Here is a 19,338-nt window from a genome sequence, read left to right on the forward strand (position 1 = left end):
CAACCTTGGACCAATGTGTGTGTGTGTAGATCTAAACAGAGCCAAAGTCCTTGGGGAAATATGACACTGATTATCAAATGTGTTCATTCTTTTCCTTTGTTGTAGATATTAGTCCTGAGCATTTGACTTGAACATTTTATATTTTCTTATTTGAAAAAACATTATGAAGAATTTTTTGAAGAAATATGAAGAAGAGTGCTTGTGGGTGGCAGTTGGTGGGATTCCCCATCTTCTTATCCTTCTCCATTATATCTTTCTCTGTTCTTCCTGTCCCCTGCCTCCCCTAACTCTGTTGAGTTGCTTTCCCAGAACATCTCCAAGGTGACCTCTGTGATTTGTCTGTGTGTAGGATAACAAGGACCTGGAGCTGGACATCATCCCAGCAAGCCTTTCAGATCGTGAAGTCAAGCTCCGGGATGCCAACCACGAGGTCAATGAAGAGAAGCGGAAATCAGCCCGGAAAAAAGAGTATGTTTATGTGTGCATGTGGGCAGGGGTTGGGGGCAGTTTCTGCTTGACTGGCAGGTTGCTCATGGCCGTGCTTGGTTTTTACTGCTACCCATCACTTTAGACTAGCTGATGTATCCTCATGACTACCTACAGAGGTTGGGGTGGACAGATGGGATGCTTCCACCCACATTTCACAGTACCCAAGAACTGTAGGGCATTGGAGAGAAGAAACAGTGAACCAAGTCAACTTTACAAACCAAGTCTGCCACTCTGCTTCCTTTACATCGGTGTTACAAAGTTACATATAGCCAGAGATATGCGCACACCTTATAAAGAGTATTTTGACAGAGTCCTTTCAGGTAATGCTGGAAAAAAGTGTGTTCTAAGATTAGGAAGTCTTCTGTAGTTGATTTTATCAAAATAAAGTAGGAGCACAGGTCTCTTAGAGCTGAAGAAATTCAAGGTGGTCTGTGAAGTCAGAGCTTATGTTTCATCTGGGAGTGTAGTAGTTTGTTTGGGCTGCTGTAACAAAGTATGATGAGTAGATGCTTTTAACAAGAATGGATCGTCTCACAGTTCTTGAGGCGAGAAGTCTGAAAGTACAGTGTTGTCTGGGTTGGTTCCTTCTGAGGGCTGGGAGGGAAGCCTCTGCTCCAGGCCATTCTCCTGCCATATTGATGGCTGTCTTCATGTGCACTTGGCATCCTCCCTGAACACAGGCCTGTGTCTAGATCCCCGCCCCCCCTTTTAGGGATGACAGTCATTTTGGAATGGGAACCCAGCCTATGTCAGTATGAGCTCATCTTAACTAACTGCATCTGCAATGACTCTATTTCTAAATAAGTGCCACATCCTAAGGTACTGGGAGTTGGGGCACAACATATGCATCTTAGGGGAGACACAGTTCAACCCATAACAGGGAGGGAAATGAGGAGAGTGTGGGAGGACAGATCTTCCTGCTGGGCTCTCTCTGTGACTCCAAATCACCAGAGGATGGTAAAGGTGGATGGATAGTAAAAGAAAATGGGATAGAGGGTAGTGGAGCTATATTATGAAGAAAAACAGGAAAAACTGCAGGAAGTAGAAGGAGAATAAAGGAGAAGATAGAAGCTTGCCAGAATCCAAGGCAGTAAAATCAAAGACAGCTTTTCAAAGCGCGTGGGATTACGTTCCTTCTGATCTTCCTTCTTTCCTTGTTTACCAAGCAGTTACAGTGTTCTGGAAACTTTGCTTATACGAGCTTGTTTAATCCTTGAACAGCCCTGTGTGATCAGCTGTGTTACAATTGAGTAGTCTGGGGCTTGGAGAAGCAAGACCTGCCTCTAGGAAACAGCAATCGTGATTCAGTTCCTGCTTGTCTGACTTCAAAGCTCACAGACTTTCCATCTACCAATAGAGCCAGAATAGTAAGAGTGTGGCTTATTAACTCCTCCAAAAGGGAATTTTTATACTTTAATGGAAAGGCCACTGCTAGAACAGTGTATTGCTTTAAAAAAAAATACCATGAAGATAAAGGTCCAGGAGAAGATGCTTCTTATTTTAACATTTCCTGTGAAATTCCCAACAGGGAACACTCTGTGGATAATCTTTCTCTAAATTTTTATCTGATGTGACACATTGTAAATAGGAATTTTCATTATAAAGTACCATGAAAACAGTGATATAGAAAATCTAAAATGTATAAAAATATACTTTGTGCTAAATTAGATATTTTTGCACATCACATGCCAGCTAGGAAGGACCAATTTATAATACAAATTTGTGAAAGACGTGGGTATATTACAGTGAAGCCTCACGTCATTAAATTTAATGTCTGCCCGGGTGCACTGTGTTGTTTAGGAGTCCAGGGAGAAAGGAGCCCTCCCCTTGCAAATGTGTGGCACAGACTTCTCTTTTGGGGAGAGTGAAGAGCAGTCACTTAACATTGTTAGCTTGTTCTGTGGTTGGGATTACCCACTCAGCCTCAGGCACAGTAGTTTTCAATGTAAAATAGTCAGCATACTATGGCCTACAGGCCACCCCTGGCCCACCATCTGTTTTATATAGGCTATAAACTAAAAATTATTTTCTACATTTTTAAATGGTGAAAACTATCAAAACAAGAATATTTTGTTACATAAAAATTAGATGAAGTTATCTTGAACTGTGGTGTTGGAGAAGACCCTTGAGAGTCCCTTGGACTGCAAGGAGGTCCAACCAGTCCATCATAAAGGAGATCAGTCCTGGGTGTTCATTGGAAGGACTGATGTTAAAGCTGAAACTCGAGTACTTTGGCCACCTCAAGCGACGAGTTGACTCATTGGAAAAGACCCTGATGCTGGGAAATATTGGAGGCAGGAGGAGAAGGGGACAACAGAGGATGAGATGGTTGGATGGCATCACCGACTCGATGGACATGAGTTTGAGTGAACTCCGGGAGTTGGTGATGGACAGAGAGGCCTGGCGTGCTGCGATTCATGGGGTCACAAAGAGTCGGACACGACTGAGCAACTGAACTGAATTGAACTGATTTTCTGTTCATAAATAATGAACACAGCCAGATTTATTTCTTTTTAACATATGTCTGTGGCTTCTTTCACATCCAACAACAAAGCTGAGTGCTTGTGACATAGGCTGAATGACCCACAAGTAGTAGTTACTCTCTGGTTCATTACAGAAAACAGTTTGCTAACCTTTCTGACTTTTAGACCTGGCTTAACCTGTGGAACTGTGAACCATTTTGGTGTAAGTCAGCAATTCTACTGAGCAGGAATCAGCATTCTGGGAGCTACAGTAAGAGAAATGTAGGAAGCTGAGTTGGTGTCTAGTTGGTGAGAATGAGTGTGAGTAGTGCTGCATGCTTGTGCCCACACACACACGTGCAACTGAGAGCACACAAATATCAGCACAGAATCACAACATGGTAGAACTGGGGCAGAAAGGAGGGGAATGAGTATGGAACTCGCTGAGCACAAGCATACTGAAGGGACACAAAGCAAATGATCAGAGTGAGAGGGACTCAGAGGAAGAGATTTATGTTAGTAAAGTAGAAATATAGGACACTCAAGAATGTGATAAATGCTTGGGGTGGGGGCAGTGATGTTTGAAAGAGGGATGCATTATCTCTCTAACCAACTAAAAGCCCATTTGTTTCCTTCTAGATTCATTATGGCAGAATTGCTCCAGACAGAGAAGGCTTATGTGAGGGACTTACACGAGTGCTTAGAGGTAAGTCTTGTGGTCATCAGTTCTCAACTGTGTTAGAAAATGATGTCCTTGCCACATCTGGTACTGGAGAGGAGCTCAGTACTCTGTCTTATCCCAGAGCTTGAAGAATGAAAAACTAGCCAGAGGACATCTTTCCCCAAGTCAGTAATAATTGCATGAGAGTTAAAAGTGCTTTGGAAAACAAACTTTTCTCAGATTGGAACTAGACCCAGCAAAAGAAAGCATGTAAGGAAAATGAATTCAAAATAAAGTCCATGACACAGTCAATGAACTTAAGTCTAAAAATCTACATCTCCCATCTGACGCACAGTCAAACTCAAAGCATATTTAAAATATGGAGTTTGTACTGTTGCTGGGATGAATTTCCTTAATAGCAGATCAAGATAATAGAACATTCAGATTTTCTTTCTTTTCATTCTGCTTATTTACCATCTCACTTTTTAAGCTTTACATGCATCCCTAGTCTGACCCTTACCCCACAAGTTTTTAAGGCCTACTTGTTTTGTATGCATTTCACATGGCAGTGCCTGCCAATGATGGAACTGTTGCTATCTTACAGACCTACCTCTGGGAAATGACCAGTGGTGTGGAGGAGATACCCCCTGGGATCCTTAATAAGGAGCATATCATCTTTGGCAACATCCAGGAGATCTACGATTTTCATAACAAGTAGGTTGGTGGTGGAGGGTTTCAGTGGAGGATACTTAGGGCCATAAATACCCAACAGCAAGGCTTCCCAACAAGTGGACCAAAGTTGACTGGGAATTCTCTCCCAGTAAAGTAGTGCCTGTTAAATCTCTAAGTCAGTGGCTGTCAGACTTCTTTCTCACTCACCCCTCTTTCTCCACAGTGGTCCAAAATTCCTAATGGAGGGTGAAGTCAAATGTTCAGCAGTATCCTGACTAACCTAACTGCCAGTATCCTCAGACTGAATCAAATAATAGGCAGGCTTGAGGAAGTAAAAGCAGCTTCTCTTTATAAAACTCTGGGTAATCCTGACATTAGAATTCATCTGAGGTTAACCGTCCTACTTTGCAGGCCTTGGGGTTTCAAGTTCCACTGATGTTTTCTTTTGACCTGAATATTCCCTCCATCACTAACTACCTCATCATCCCCACCCTCAACCAAAACAATAGACAGATTGATAGATACCTAATCAAATTATCTAATGGAATATATTTCTTGACAGTTTATAGGGGAGAACATCAATCAACCCTCTATGTTTTGTTAAAATAAGTAGAATCATAGAGCCCTAAAACCTCACAACTCACTTCTTCCAGCTCCCAATCTGATTTAAACATCTTTTCCATAGCATTCTAAACATATTCAGTCATTAACAAAGGGTCAGCAAGAACACTGGTTGGTTAGATGACATATCCAGCTATGGAAATAACTCAATTTCCAATGTACAAATGGAGGGAACCTTGAGAAATAATGTTGAAAAAAGTCCTAGAGCTCTCTCAGGACCCTGTTGCAAAGAAGGGCTAATGCAGAGTTTCAGAGTTGTAGGATGCAGTGTAGAGGAAGTCCTAGGGTCAGGCTAGTCAAGGCTTTGACTCGATGAAGTTGTCATGCTGGAGATGAAACTGCCAGTGCACCAGGGTGGCAGTCCCCTTGAGGCAAAACTCTGGAACAGCACTGTACCATAGAGCCGTCAGTAGGGTGGAAATGTTTTGTGTCTGTGATGTCCAATACCATAGCCACTGGTTATGTGTGCTTAGTGAACACATGATGTGTGCTTAGTGCTACTGAGAACTGCATTTTCAACTTTGTTTAATAAATATAGGTGACAAGTGGCTACTATAGGGCACGGCCCAGCTCTAGAGAATGAGACCTCACTCTTTGCTAAGAAAGATCAAAGGCAAGTGTGTGTGTTCAGTTGCTCAGCAATGTCTGACTCTTTGCAACTCCATGAACTATAGCCCACCAGGCTCCTCTGTCCATGGAATTTTCCAGGCAAGAATACTGGAGTGGGTTGCCATTTCCTCCTCCAGGGGATCTTCCCAACCCAAGGATCAAACACGCATCTCCTGCACTGCAGGCGGATTCTTCTGAGCCACCTGGCAAGTAATGCTGCTGCTGCTAAGTCACTTCAGTCGTGTCCGACTCTGTGCGACCCCATAGACGGAAGCCCACCAGGCTCCCCCGTCCCTGGGATTCTCCAGGCAAGAACACTGGAGTGGGTTGCCATTTCCTTCTCCAATGTGTGAAAGTGAAAAGTGAAAGTGAAGGCGCTCAGTCGTGTCCGGCCCTTAGCGACCCCACGGACTGCAGCCTACCAGGCTCCTCCATCCATGGGATTTTCTAGGCAATAGTACTGGAGTGGCTTGCCATTGCCTTCTCCGTGGCAAGTAATAGTTGGATATAAAAGGATGCTGAGCTCTAAAGGGTCTAAAAAGCGGGTGAAGAGGCACTCCTCTTGTCCACATCTGATGATTAATCCCCTGTGAAGTCATCAAATGACATTAGTTTAAAGAAAACATAAAATATGTAGCTCCCCCGTCAGATTATGAAAGCAGTAAGCTCCAGAGTGAAAATACCTTCTGACTTTCTGGAGTACTTGATAAAAGTTCCTAGTCCAAATTGTTATACTCTATATGTTTTGTCTGGAAATCTCCAGCAACAGCAATATTTTCTCCTCATGTCTGTTTAATAAGATCCCAATAAAGCCATTCTTGACCACTGACCCCACATTCCATCATCTGAGCTCAGTTGAGTATTATCCCATCTCCCTAGATATTTGGGAAGATATCAGCCTAGAAAGCAATAAGTCATGTTACTTTTCTTATCTGATTTATGATCTCTGGGATTTAGTCATAAGTCTCACTTTGCTCATATTCTTACCAAATTGGCAAGGTATAGGAATATAGAGATCACTATCAGACACGACTGAGTGACTGAACTGAACTGAATACGCACTTCCTGTGAGCCTTGTGCCAAATCAGTGTATAAGGGGAAAGACTCTTTGTTTCAAAATTGACCAATTGTAACAATATCTGGGCTTCCCTGATGGCTCAGTGTTTAAAGGATCCACTTGCCATACAGGAGACATGGGTTCAATCCCTGGGTTGGAAAGATCCCCTGCAGAAGGACATGGCAACCCACTCCAGTATTCTTGCCTGGGAAATCCCATGGACAGATGAGCCTGGTGGGCTACAGTCCATGGGGTCATAAAGAGTTGGACACAATTTAACAACTAAATAACAACAGAATATCTAGCATAACCTTGCCTTATTGTGGTTTAAAGGTATCAATCCAGTAAATCAAGGCAAGCGGTTTGGTAGTCTATTTGAAAAGTAGCTGAAGATCTACCTACCAGTTACAAAGTAGAGTTCTAAGAACTTCATAAAATAAAAAAGTCAAGTTAAGCCATAGGAATATTGCATTTTGTAGAGGAATAAATTCAGTGATTAAGAACACAGCTACCCCGAAAATGTTACCTATTTATAACATTATAAGAAACAAGAAAATGAAAACCAGCCTCTGAGCAACCAAAAGAAATATCACAAAGATCAAGTTCTTACCTTTCCAGAGGAACTCCTTCTTGTCTTCCATAAAGCCCTCTCTATTTCTTGGTTAGATTGTTTCCAAGACCATAGCAATTTAGAAGCAGCAAATAAGAATCAAGAATTTGAGCAAAAACTTGATATCAGTACCTGACAGGAAAGAAATATAAACTTTCAAAAAAGAGTCAAAAGAACCCAAAAGATCAAGGTGGTCAAGAGCTATTCTTCATTGGTGCAGATGATCCTATGTCCCAATATGACCCAATACAAAGCCCAGTAGAACCACTGTATTATGATACAGCATAATAATATGTTATTACGTTAGTAATAGCTGAGAAGGAAATGGCAACCCACTCCAGTGTTCTTGCCTGGAGAATCCCAGGGACGGGGGAGCTTGGTGGGCTGCCGTCTATGGGGTTTCACAGAGTCGGACATTGACTGAAGCGACTTAGCAGCAGCAGCAATAATAAGTCATTGGCATACCCTGCATGAAAAAGCAAGGAACTTGTAATGCATTTAGAAAGCTATCCACCAAAACAAGTTTTAAATGGTCCACAGTTTAGGGGAACGTGCATAAAAGTCAAGCTGTTCATTAATTCCCAGTAGGATCTAGAGGACTTAAGGCTTTATTTACTCTACTTACAATATGTGCTTTCTTCTCATGTCATACAAAATTTGACCAGTGTAGAAAGTATGGCCCTCTAAAACCTCTAATGAGTAATATTAAAAATGGCAATTAAGCCAACTTTGAAAACGCAGAAATTGTGAACTCCGTAAGAGGTCAGTCATGTCTTTCACTGCATAACCCCAATACTTGGCACACAGTAAACGTTAAGTAAGTGTTTGTTGGGTGGATGAATGGATGGATGGGCTAAAAATAGAATTAAGATTTGCAGATTATGGCTAATGCCATTCAAGTCACAGTTCACTCTTTTGTTTATGAAAATCTCAAGATACGGAAAATCATTATTTTTCTTCACCACTGTCAGAACCTTCTAGACAAGCAAAACATTTGCATGTCTAAATGAAGGAGTTTCCTGGGTACTTCTTATTGGGAAGACCAGGCAGTTGTCCAAACTCTAGTTTGCTCTTCAAGAATACTTTTCTGAAATGGTCACTTTTTAACCTAAACATATCAAAAGGTTCTTTAACCCCAGTTGCTTGCATCTTTTCAAATGTATAATTAAGTGCCATCTGACAGAGAAACAGACTCCTCTGACTTCTGGTGCATGGCTCAGGTTCTGTGCCTCTTCTCTAGAGAGAGAGTGAGGGAAAGAGATTGGGAGGGAGGAAGGCTGAGAGAATGAGAGGCAGAGGGACCGAGATGGACACTGCCTGCATAACCATATCAGCTGAGGCACTAGGAAATTAGTATCTAGACCAAAAGTCAATATGTTAAATAACTCAGCTAGTCAATATTGATCCTTTTAAATGATGTCACTTTGAAAAATGACAGTCAAGATTGGTTTTGTGTGTGTGTCACCTTTCTGTAGGAGCTTTGCCTCTATAGGTATTGAATGGAGAAGTTCCCAAGTACCAAAATTTTTGTAAAGAAGAACAATTTGTATATGTAGAATTTAATAGTTACAAGTAGTGATGTTAACACAAATTGGAGGTTTAAGTGGGGTGGTACTTGGTTTTTCCCTCTGCTCTCCCTGTGTTAATACTGCATCTCACATCCATAGAACTCAATATAAAGATCATGGCACTTATCTACTCGAAACCCAGATCTATTCTTTGCATTTTATTAAGCATTCTGGGAGTACTCAGGAAAGGTAATAAATGCCATAAATAGATCTCCCCAATGGTGATGGTTTTATTAATGCTTTCTCCCCACTTTGACTGGCCTACAGCTTGTAATGTGGGAAAATCATTCATTTTCAGTTTGCCTTGTATTTGATTTTCAGCTTTGGTAAGGACAGCAGTTTGTTTAAAATGCTCATCCCCTTTGGTTAAATCTGAACTTAATTTTTCCCTTTCAGTTTTTGGAGATATGACCATATATGAGTCTGGGCAATAACATTTTTATAAAGTCTCTGTTGTCAGGGATCAGAAGGTCTTCCTGAGCATCAAGCATAATCATCTCCATAGACAGATAAGGGCCCTGAGATCCAGAGAGGGCCCAGTGACTTGCACACTATGTCACATTTCCCCATTTAACAGTTAGGCACAGATTCCAGGGGGTGGGGCAGTCCCTTTCTCTTCTCCATAGACCACAGCTGGCACTACCAAGTCTGGTTGCTTTGATTCATATCTAACCAGCTTCAATGTGCGTCCTCAAATCTCAGGAACGCTTCAACCCATTTCTTCCATAGGTATGTCATCCAGGTCACACACCCTTATAATAATGGCCTGAAATGAAGACGTCTGGGAGTCTCAGTCCTGGGTCAAGGATGGGGGAAGGTGCAGCCGTCACACTCCCAGTTGGACTGTGTCTTGTCACGTCTGCTTCTGTGAGACGGAGGCACAAGAGGGGTGAGGTGGTGGGTGGAGGTGGTGCGAGGCAGAAGTGGTGGCAACAGTAGTATGAAGGAAGGGAGTGACAGAGAACGTGGGCAAGGGGGATAAAGCCCCTGGGTAGAGGAGAAGTGAGGACAGTGGATAGCCAGGGAAAAGAAGAGATGGGGAGAAGGGAGGGAGAAGGGGGAGAGGGGGAGGGGGCAGTAGATAGAAAGGGGGAGGGGGAGAGGGAGGGAGAGAGATGGACAAGAGAGAGCTAGACCTCCCTGTCCCCTGTTGTAGGCAGGAGAGTCAGTAACGTGTTTTTCAAACATTTTGTATTACAATTTAAAGAAAAATTATATATCCTGTCCTGATACGCACATGCTTTATATATTATATATAACAGGAAAATTAAATCCTGCAAAATAATACCCTCACCATGTGTGATGCACTCTGATGTTTTAGATTAGGTTCTGTTCTCCTTCCTCTTTAATGCTAGTTTCAACCCTCTAAATTGATTTTACAACCCCTTGAAATGCAGAGGGTGGATCTGTAGCTACAAGGTGAGTAGCTGGCTCCCCCAAGTGGAGAGAAAAGGGATGTGCAGACCACTGCCTCATCTGAAGGCCCCTCTGCCAGGCTGCAGCTGCTTTTTCTGCTTTGCCTTTCCTATTCCCTGCTATACTCACACACCTTGTTTGTATTCTCTGCTTTCTGTGCTTCTTTCCAACACCAGGAAAATCTCGTTTTATTCTACTCCCTTGTTTCATAGAAACTGGAACTTACAAAGGTTTGTGATCTGCTCAAACTGATTAGTAACACAGCCAAAGAATCCACGTCTTCATAACTCCCTATTTTCACACTGTCATTTTCTTAATATTCAAATGTCAAACAGAGAGGAAGGGGACATCCTAGCGTGTTTTTTCTTGGGCCCTAAATTTATACTCTGAGAGATAACTGTGAGCCTTACACACTTATCAGTAGGGCCTTAAAAAATTATAGCTGTGATTTTGTTGCTGTTTTTTTTTTTTTCCAGCGCTAGTTTTATAAATATGGGGGAGTACCCAAAGCAAAACAAAGTCTAAGCATTCATTTTGGTGTGTCAAAGTCACGTTCATTTCAGTTGTACACACTAACTTCTTGGTGTCCATGCCTAGCTACTAAACAACCTGTCAATGGCCTATGAATAACATTAAATGTAAGATTAGTTGTTTATATTTTACTTTAACATTAAACTTATGTTTGTGTAGTACTTTTTGATTCATCTAATCACAAAAGTTAAATTTAGGAAATATTAGCAAAACATATTCAACAAGTAGCACTGCAGCGAGGGAAGCTGCTGCTTGAGGTTGAAGGTGGCAGGGGTGTATACTGAGTAAGAGTCCAGCCCTGTGCACCTTTCCTCTCCACCTCTAACCTCAGCGAAGTCTCTGCTGTGAAATAAAGAGACAGAGCCTGGTGATTGTCATGGCTCAGCCCAGGTGATCAAACTGTGCTGAATAAAGGCTTCTGTGAACCATCTGGCACCTTCCCTGGAGTGCACACAACCCTCCAATAGTTTAACAATGCTCAGTGTACTAACCAGCTGTCCTGGCCTGCAGTCCAGAACCTCTTCCATGCTGGGCTCTGGGTCTATCTGGTCACTAATGCGTCCCTTAGAAATGATCTCTAGCTCCTCTTATATGCAAAAGCATAAGGGGCAGTGTCCTGGGCTGCCTGCAAACAAGCCTGATACCTCTGTCCCCAGCCTGCCTCCTGCTTTATTTGTTTGTCTCCTCCTCGTTGTTCTACTTTTCTCTCGTTACCACTGTGCCCCTGCTTCATTCCCCTTCTCACCAACAAGTGTATGTGCCCATGCCTGAGAGCATGCACAAACAAGGTCACCACATGTATTGCCCTTTAAATTCTAGCTGTACCCTTGATATGAAGGTCCTCAGTGAAGGACACACTACTCTAGAAGCAGTAAGACTATAGACCAGATTTACCTTTGGCAAAAATAACAGTTTCAGAATTACTCAGGGTGCCTTTGGAGTGGTACTGTTTTCATAGTGCTTAATGACAAAGTTCACAAAGTTTTTCTGTCAATAATGCTAGTGGCTTTATTTTCCAGGATCCCATCCAAAGCCGAAGGGAAGCATTTTCCTCATAAAGTAACTGCATAATGTATTGCATAATAATAATTTGTTAGAGTAATAACATTGCTTAGATCTTGACATTTCTTTTTTATTGAAGTGTAGTTGTACACTGTTAAGTACAATGTGCTGTGCTTAGTCGCTCAGTCGTGTCCGACTCTGCGACCCCATGGACTGTAGCCTGCCAGGCTCCTCTGTCCATGGGGAGTCTCCAGGCAAGAATACTGAAGTGGGTTGCCATGCCCTCCTCCAGGGGATCTTCCCAACCCAGGTACTGAACCCAGGTCTCCCACATTGCAGGTGGATTCTTTACCATTTGAGCGACCAGGGAAGCCCCATTATGTACAATACAGGTGTACAATAGAGTGATTCACAATTTCAAAGGTTGTACTCCATTTATAAGTATTATATAACGTTGACTGTATCCCTTGTGTTTGTTGTATTTTTTAGACTCCACGTATAAGTGATATCATATGGTATTTGTTTTTCTCCGTCTGACTTATTTCACTTAGCATAATAGCCTCCTAGTAAATCCATGTTGTTGCAAATGGAAAAATTGCATTCTTTTTATGGCTGAGTAAATTCGTGTGTGTGTCTGTGTGTGTGTGTGTAGGATGGCTCCTTTTCTCCACATCCTTGCCAGCATTTGTCATTTGTGTCCCTTTTGGTGATAGCCATTCTGACTAGTGTGAGATGATGCTTCATTGTGGTTTTAATTTGCATTTCTCTGATGATTAATGATGTTGAAATATCTTTTCATGTGCCTGTTAGCCATCTGTATGTCTTCCTAGGAGAAAATGTCCATTCAGGTCTTCTGCCCATTTTCAAATCACATTGGTTTTTTTTTTTTTGTTTGTTTGTTTATTGGAGGGTAATGCTTTACAACATTGTGGTGGTCTCTGCCATACATTAGTGCAAATCAGTCATAGTTATATTATATATTGCCTCCCTCCCCTCCTCATTCCAGCCCTCTCGGTCATCACAGAGCACCAAGCTGGGCTCCCTGTGTTACACAGCAGCTTCCCACTAGCAGTCTGTTTTAGACACAATAGTGTATATATGTCAGTGCTACTCTCCCAGTTTGTCCCACCCTCTCCTTCCCCCGCTGTGTCCACCAGACCATTCTCTGTGTCTGCATCTCCATTTCTTCTCTGCAGATAGGTTCATCGGTACTATTTTTCTCTACCCCATTTATATGCATTAATACACGGCAATTGTTTCTCTTTCTGACTTCTTCACTCGGTAGAGCAGGCTCTAGGTTTATCCACTTCACTGCACCTGACTCAAATTTGTTCCTTTTTATGGCCAAGTAATATTCCATTGTATCTGTGTACCACAACTTCTTTATCCATTCATCTGTCAATGGACATCTAGGTTGCTTCCATGTCCTGGCTATTGTAAATAGTGCTGCAATGAACATTGGGGTGCATGTATCTTTTAGAATTGTGGTTTTCTCAAGGTTTATGCCCAGTAGTTAGATTGCTGGGTGATATGGTAGTTTTATTCCTAGTTTGTTAAGAAATCTCCGTAGTGTTCTCTGTAGTGGCTGTACCAATTTACATTCCCAGCAACAATGCAGTAGGGTTCCCTTTTCTTCACATCCTCCCCAGCATTTATTGTTTGTAGTATTTTGGTCATTCTGATTGGTGTGAGGTGATACCTCAGTGTACCTTTGATTTGCATTTCTCTAATAATGAGTGATGTTGAGTGTCTTTTCATGTGTTTATTGGCCATCTGTATGTCTTCTTTGGAGAAACGTCTGTTTAGATCTTCTGCCCATTGTTTGATCATGTTGTTAGTTTTTCTGATATTGAACTATATGAGCTACTTATATATTTTGGAATTAATCCTTTGTCAGTTGCTTCATTTGCAGTTGTATGAGCTATTTATATATGTTGGATAGTAACCTCGTATTGCTTATATCATTTGCAAGTGTTTTCTCCTGTTCAGTAGGTTGTCTTTTTGTTTTGGGAAGACTTTCTTTTTAACCACTTTATTGAAGTACAGTTGATGTAAAATTTTGTACATATTTAATATCACAAAAACACTGATGCATTTGGGGATAATTATATACCCATGAAACTATCACCACCATCAAGGCCATAGACATATTTATCACCTCCCAAAGTTTTCTTTTCTGTTGTTATATAAGAACACTTAACAAAAGATCCATCTTCTTTGCAAATTTTAAGTATGTGATGCAGTAATCTTAGCTATTGATATTATGCTATATAGTAGATCTCCAGAATTAATCTTGCAAAACTAAAATTATACACTTTAACTATTAGTTTCTTGGGTTGGAAATAAGAGTATATATATTCCCTACTTAGACAAAAGTCAGAATATTAGGTACATTCTTCTACACCTTGCTTTTTTTACTTAACAGCTTGCCCTGGAGATCTTCCATGTAAAAAACCTGCAGAGTTTTGCCATTTTCTATAGCCATATGTATATGGTTCTGTGGATGTACTGTAGTTTACTTTGTCATCTATGCACTGTCTTTTGCTATTATGAAGAGTGCCACAGTGAATATGCGTATGTATACTTCATTTTGCATATGTGTGACTACAACTGTAGCACATTTTCCAAAATTAAAATTGCAGACGCAAAGATAAGTACTTTTTTACTTTGATACATATTGTCAAATTGACCTGTAAAGATTATACCATCTTCCATCATTGTCAGAATGTTTCCCTACAGCCTCATAATTATTTGTAACACTTTGTCTGATTTTTAAAAAGAAAATCCCATTCCAATGATTCTGGCTTATTTGAGCTTGTCTTCTCTGAGTTCAAACCAATTGTTTAATATATGAATTTGAAGTTGGTGTAGTCAGCTCTTTATTATTTATTAACATAAAAAGGAGCCATACCTTAGATATTCACAATGGCAGATAATTCGGTAGTAATTCAATTCAGCTTTGAAATGTATTATGACATTTTCCCCATTAAATTTTCTTTCCTAACAGTGTCAACAACAGGAAGCATTAACTCAGTTTTTAGCACAAACTGGGTACTGATGGAAGAAGAAAGTGAAAAATTGGAAAGAAGTCAGTATAGGATTCAGAATTTTTCCGCCTTACCTCTGGGATCATAGATAGTATTATTTTGGTCTTTTGATACCTATATCTATATATTTTCAAATGTTGCAACATGCTCAGACTACTTGTATTAAAAATTAGAGTCACTGTTAACATTGAAATGCCCAACACAAGTATCATATTCCATTATTTTCAGCCTGAGAAGTGTAAACCTTTAAGGGAAACAATTAAGTAGCACTAACTAATCAATTAAACAGTTAATGAAATTAGTTCCAACATATTTTAAATTGCTCCTTACCAACATATCACTTAGAAATTGGAGAAGGCATATGTAAATAATGGAGAGCTTATGAGATTGGGTTGGCCTCAGTATGAGCCTCTGGTGGGGAGGGGTCGGCAGTACAGAAATGTCTGATTTCAGCCTTTCTCCCTCCTTGCAGCATCTTCCTCAAAGAACTGGAGAAGTATGAGCAGCTGCCTGAGGATGTGGGACACTGCTTTGTTACCTGGGTAACCTACTGAACTCCTCCTCCTATGATTGCATGTTTTCCAGGAGTACAGATACCAGATGGCATCACTGTTCAGTGCCTGAGCTGATGATTGGTGTCACTGACATTCTAACACAGCACCAGGGGCTGTAAAGAAGATCCATGAGTAGATCTGAAAGAAAGCAGACTATCACTGAGCATCAGAGCCCTCCTTGGGAAAGGTCCTTAGATGTTGTGTCTACCTTAAAAAAAAAACTTTCAAAAGCTGAAATGTCAGAAGATTGAAACAAGACCACCACCCCGGTAGAAGAACTGTTCCAGCTCCATCCATGAGTTATTTTTAACAAGATGAGGATTAGGGAATTAGAACTTTAGAAACCCACCAAGCTATTGTTTACATTTTCTTCCTTAATAAGAGAACAGACTCCTTGGGTATTCATCCCAATTCTGACCTACAGGATGTATACATAGTCATTCTCTTTCTTGGAGCTGTTGTCATGGGCCAAGTAAATGGGCTGAATGTACCAGATTCTAATTATATAAATGGAAACACTAGTCTCTGTTAGTATCTCCATGCCCCATTATCCTGAGTTCAGGTTTGTGATATGTGTACCAACATTTCCAGGGAAGCCCACCTAGTACAATAAGTGCAACTAAACATGGAAATCTTTCCCCAGGGCCAGGAGCTCTAAATATTCAACAATTAACTAATTAGAACTTCTACTCAAAATGGGCTAATTACTTGTCCAATGTCTTCACAATCCAGAGAGTTTGCGCTCTTAACAGCCCTATGGAATAGGCAGGGCTGTGGTTATGTTTTATGTTTTATACATGGAAAGATCTCAGAGGAGCAAGGATGTTGGCTAGTCCATTGACATATAATTTATATCACAGTTTATTCTGCAACTCTAGACCTGAGTTGCCTCCTTTTTCTGAAACAGTAGCATTTGCTTCCTGGCCTACTCTCTTAAGGAAGTCTCAGACTGCCGTTTTATTTTGTGCTAATACATTTCTACCTCTAAATGCATGAGCCCCTGCACAGGTCACATGATTACTAATAAATAGTGTATGATCCCTGGCACAGCCAATGCAGAGGAAAAAGGAAACTGACCATTAAGGGAAGGGATTTTTTTTTTTTTTTTTGGTATCTTGTTTCATACATTTTGTGGATTTGCCTTACAATCAACCATAAGTATGATTTATTAGCATCTCTTAGGGATGATGAATGCCTCCTAAATAGTACATAAAATTGGTTTCACAAAACCTTTAGTATAAAATGTGCTTATTTTGCCAGGAATTATCTCAAAGTGATTTCTTAGTCTTATCACCTTAATGTATGACTGTAGTGCAGGAGTAAAGGGTAGAAAGAGTTGCCATGTATTGAATGGCAAGAGTTATGACCAAGAAGCCTCAAGTCAACTTGCCTGGGCTCCACTGCTTTCTGAATTTAAAGTTACCCGACAGGGAGGCCTGGCATGCTGTGATTCATGGGGTCGCAAAGAGTCAGACACAACTGAGCCACTGAACTGAACTGAACTGAACCTACATTGTGGACTTCTCATGTGGCTCAATGCTAAAGAATCTGCCTGCCAGTGCAGGAGACACAGGTTCGGTCCCTGGGTCAGGAAGATGCCCGGAGAAAAAGAAATGGCAACCCACTCCAGTATTCTTGCCTGGAAAATCCCATGGACAGAGGAACCTGTCAGGCTAGAGTCCATGGGGTCACAGAAGTCAAACATGACTTAGCGACTAAACAACAGCAACCAACCTCATGCCACTATTTTCATACCTGTTAAGTGGGTTGATAATAATAGAACTCACCACATAGGATTCTCATAAGGATCAAATGAGTTAATATGTATGGAGTACTTGGGAAAGTGCTGGCATAAGTGAAACCTGCTATAATTAGCACATTATTAGGCTTCTTTTTTAGAAGAGGACATCCCCAATGTTATGCAGGCATTGGGATGGGGAGTACTTCACAGTTGGGAAAAGTGCTTGGTGGCCAAAGTATACTTTGGCCAGTAACTTTCCCAGTGTAAAGGCTGTGATGCACTAACCCAGGAGATGCCAAAGACATAAGAAATGAATTTTTACCAAGCCATAGGATTCTTGACTTGAAGTAGCAATCTGTTTAGGATTCACTGTTTAAGGTTCACATAGGACCCCCTAAGGGTCTCCCTGCTTTCCTTTTCCCCCATCATTGCTTCTGGCACATTTGGGATGGTGGCACAGTTGCTTAACATGCCCTCAAAACTGCCCCCATGGGGATATTTAGAGTACGAGCAGATCTCCCACTGAGATTACACTTCATTTTCATTCTTTGACTTTTCATTTTTAAAGCAAATGCTATCATTTTTCAAGATGGGAAGCAAATTATAGGTAACGCTAAAAGGGGGACACTCAATAAATTCTGTCCAGGTTCAGGACATATTATGACTTGTAAATTGATTTTTCTAATTCTATCTAGTACAGACTAGTTTTAAAATGAACTCTCTTTCAGTGAGCTCTCTTCCCCTGCTGATAAGAAAAAAGTATCCCCCAGTTTATTAGGGTAGCACAGGCCTAATGAGCTCAGGACATTTGCCACAGGATTGTCTGTACCAGGCAATATCTGAGGGTTTAACTGCACAGCACTTGATGGCACAGTCAACAGAAGGGAGCAACTAATGGATGCTGATCTATTATTATCTTTGTTTTTTTAGGCAGACAAATTTCAGATGTACGTCACCTACTGTAAAAACAAGCCTGATTCCAACCAGCTGATCCTGGAGCATGCAGGCACCTTCTTTGATGTAAGCTGTGAATTTCCATTCTTGAGCCACTGATGAGCAGGTGGAATGCTTCTCTACTCTGAGATTGTGGGTTTCTAACTATCCTTTGTTCCTCATTTTTCTTTATTGGCCCCCCAATCCTCTCTCTCTCATGGATAAAACATGGAAAAAACCAAAACCACTGTTTATCTTTTGTTTTGGGTTTCTCTGGTGGCTCAGCGGTAAAGAATCCATGTGCCAAGCAGAAGATGCAGGTTTGATCCCTGAGTCAGGAAGATCCCCTAGAGAAGAAAATGGCAACTCACTCCAGTATTCTTGCCTGGGAAATCCCATGAACAGAGGAACCTGGCGGGCTACAGTTCACGGGGTTGCAAAAGAGTTAGACACGACTCATAAACAACAAAACAACAGTGTTGTGTTTTACTTCATCCCATCTCAGGTGCTGTGGTTTCTGATAAGGCATATTTGCCTGCATATCTCAACATCATGGAGTTGCAAAGAGTCAGACACAAGTGAGCAGCTAAGCACACAACACCAAATCTAGCTAGCCATAAACCTCATGTGTAGAAGAGGTGTACTAGGATTCAGGTGCCAATTAAGATGTTCCACTTCTACTGCGTGTGTGTGTGCGCACACGCGCGTGCTTAGTCGCTCAGTCATGTCCAACTCTTTGTGACCCCATGGACTGTAGCCCTCCTGTCTCTGTCCATGGGGATTCTCCAGACAAGAATACTGGAGTGGGTTGCCATGCCCTCCTCCAGGGGATCTTCCCATCCCGGGGATCGAACCTAGGTCTCTCGCATTGCAGGCGGATTCTTTATCATCTGAGCCACCTATATAGCTCCTCAAATGCAGGACTTCTCAAAGTGTGGTCTCAGCCCAGCTACATCATCATCACCTGAGAACTTGTTAGAAATGCCTATTTTGGACACTGCTTCAGATCTATGGAATCAGAATCCCCAGGGCTGGAATGAAACAAGCTTGAGTTTTAAGGAGCCCTCCAGGTGACTCTGATGCCCACTCAAGTTTGAGAATCACTGACTACTCTAATACAATTGTTTCAACCTTGACTGCACCTTGGAATCACCTTAGAGCTATGAAAAATACTGGTTCCAGTCCCAGCCCTGATTGTGTTATGATCAGCCTGGATTTGGCCTGGGCGTTGAGATTTTTAAACATTTCCAGGTGAGAGTAATGTGCAGCCGGGGTCGAGCACTTGTTCTGTAGTGGAAGCCAAGAGTAGATTCAGAGCTGATGTGCCTCGTCAGGTCCTCTGGTTTTGGGTGAGCACACAGTCCT

General features: G+C 41.5%; 1 protein-coding gene across 16 annotated transcripts in view; it reads left to right on the top strand.

Moving 5' to 3' along the window:
* The window catches only part of KALRN (kalirin RhoGEF kinase), a 671,338-nt gene that overhangs the window by 441,915 nt on the left and 210,085 nt on the right, over positions 1–19,338 (top strand). For all 16 annotated transcript variants that reach the window (XM_088837656.1, XM_055396730.2, XM_088837661.1 and 13 more), the window contains exons 23-27: positions 350–468; positions 3,591–3,657; positions 4,217–4,326; positions 15,218–15,287; positions 17,971–18,060. In XM_088837656.1, coding sequence (XP_088693782.1) covers positions 350–468; positions 3,591–3,657; positions 4,217–4,326; positions 15,218–15,287; positions 17,971–18,060 — 456 coding nt within the window. The remainder of the gene's footprint in view (positions 1–349; positions 469–3,590; positions 3,658–4,216; positions 4,327–15,217; positions 15,288–17,970; positions 18,061–19,338) is intronic.

This window comes from Moschus berezovskii, chromosome 1 (assembly GCF_049115385.1).
Source record: "Moschus berezovskii isolate FMDL1 chromosome 1, NW_MosBer_1.0, whole genome shotgun sequence".
In the NCBI taxonomy this organism is placed as follows: Eukaryota; Metazoa; Chordata; class Mammalia; order Artiodactyla; family Moschidae; genus Moschus; species Moschus berezovskii.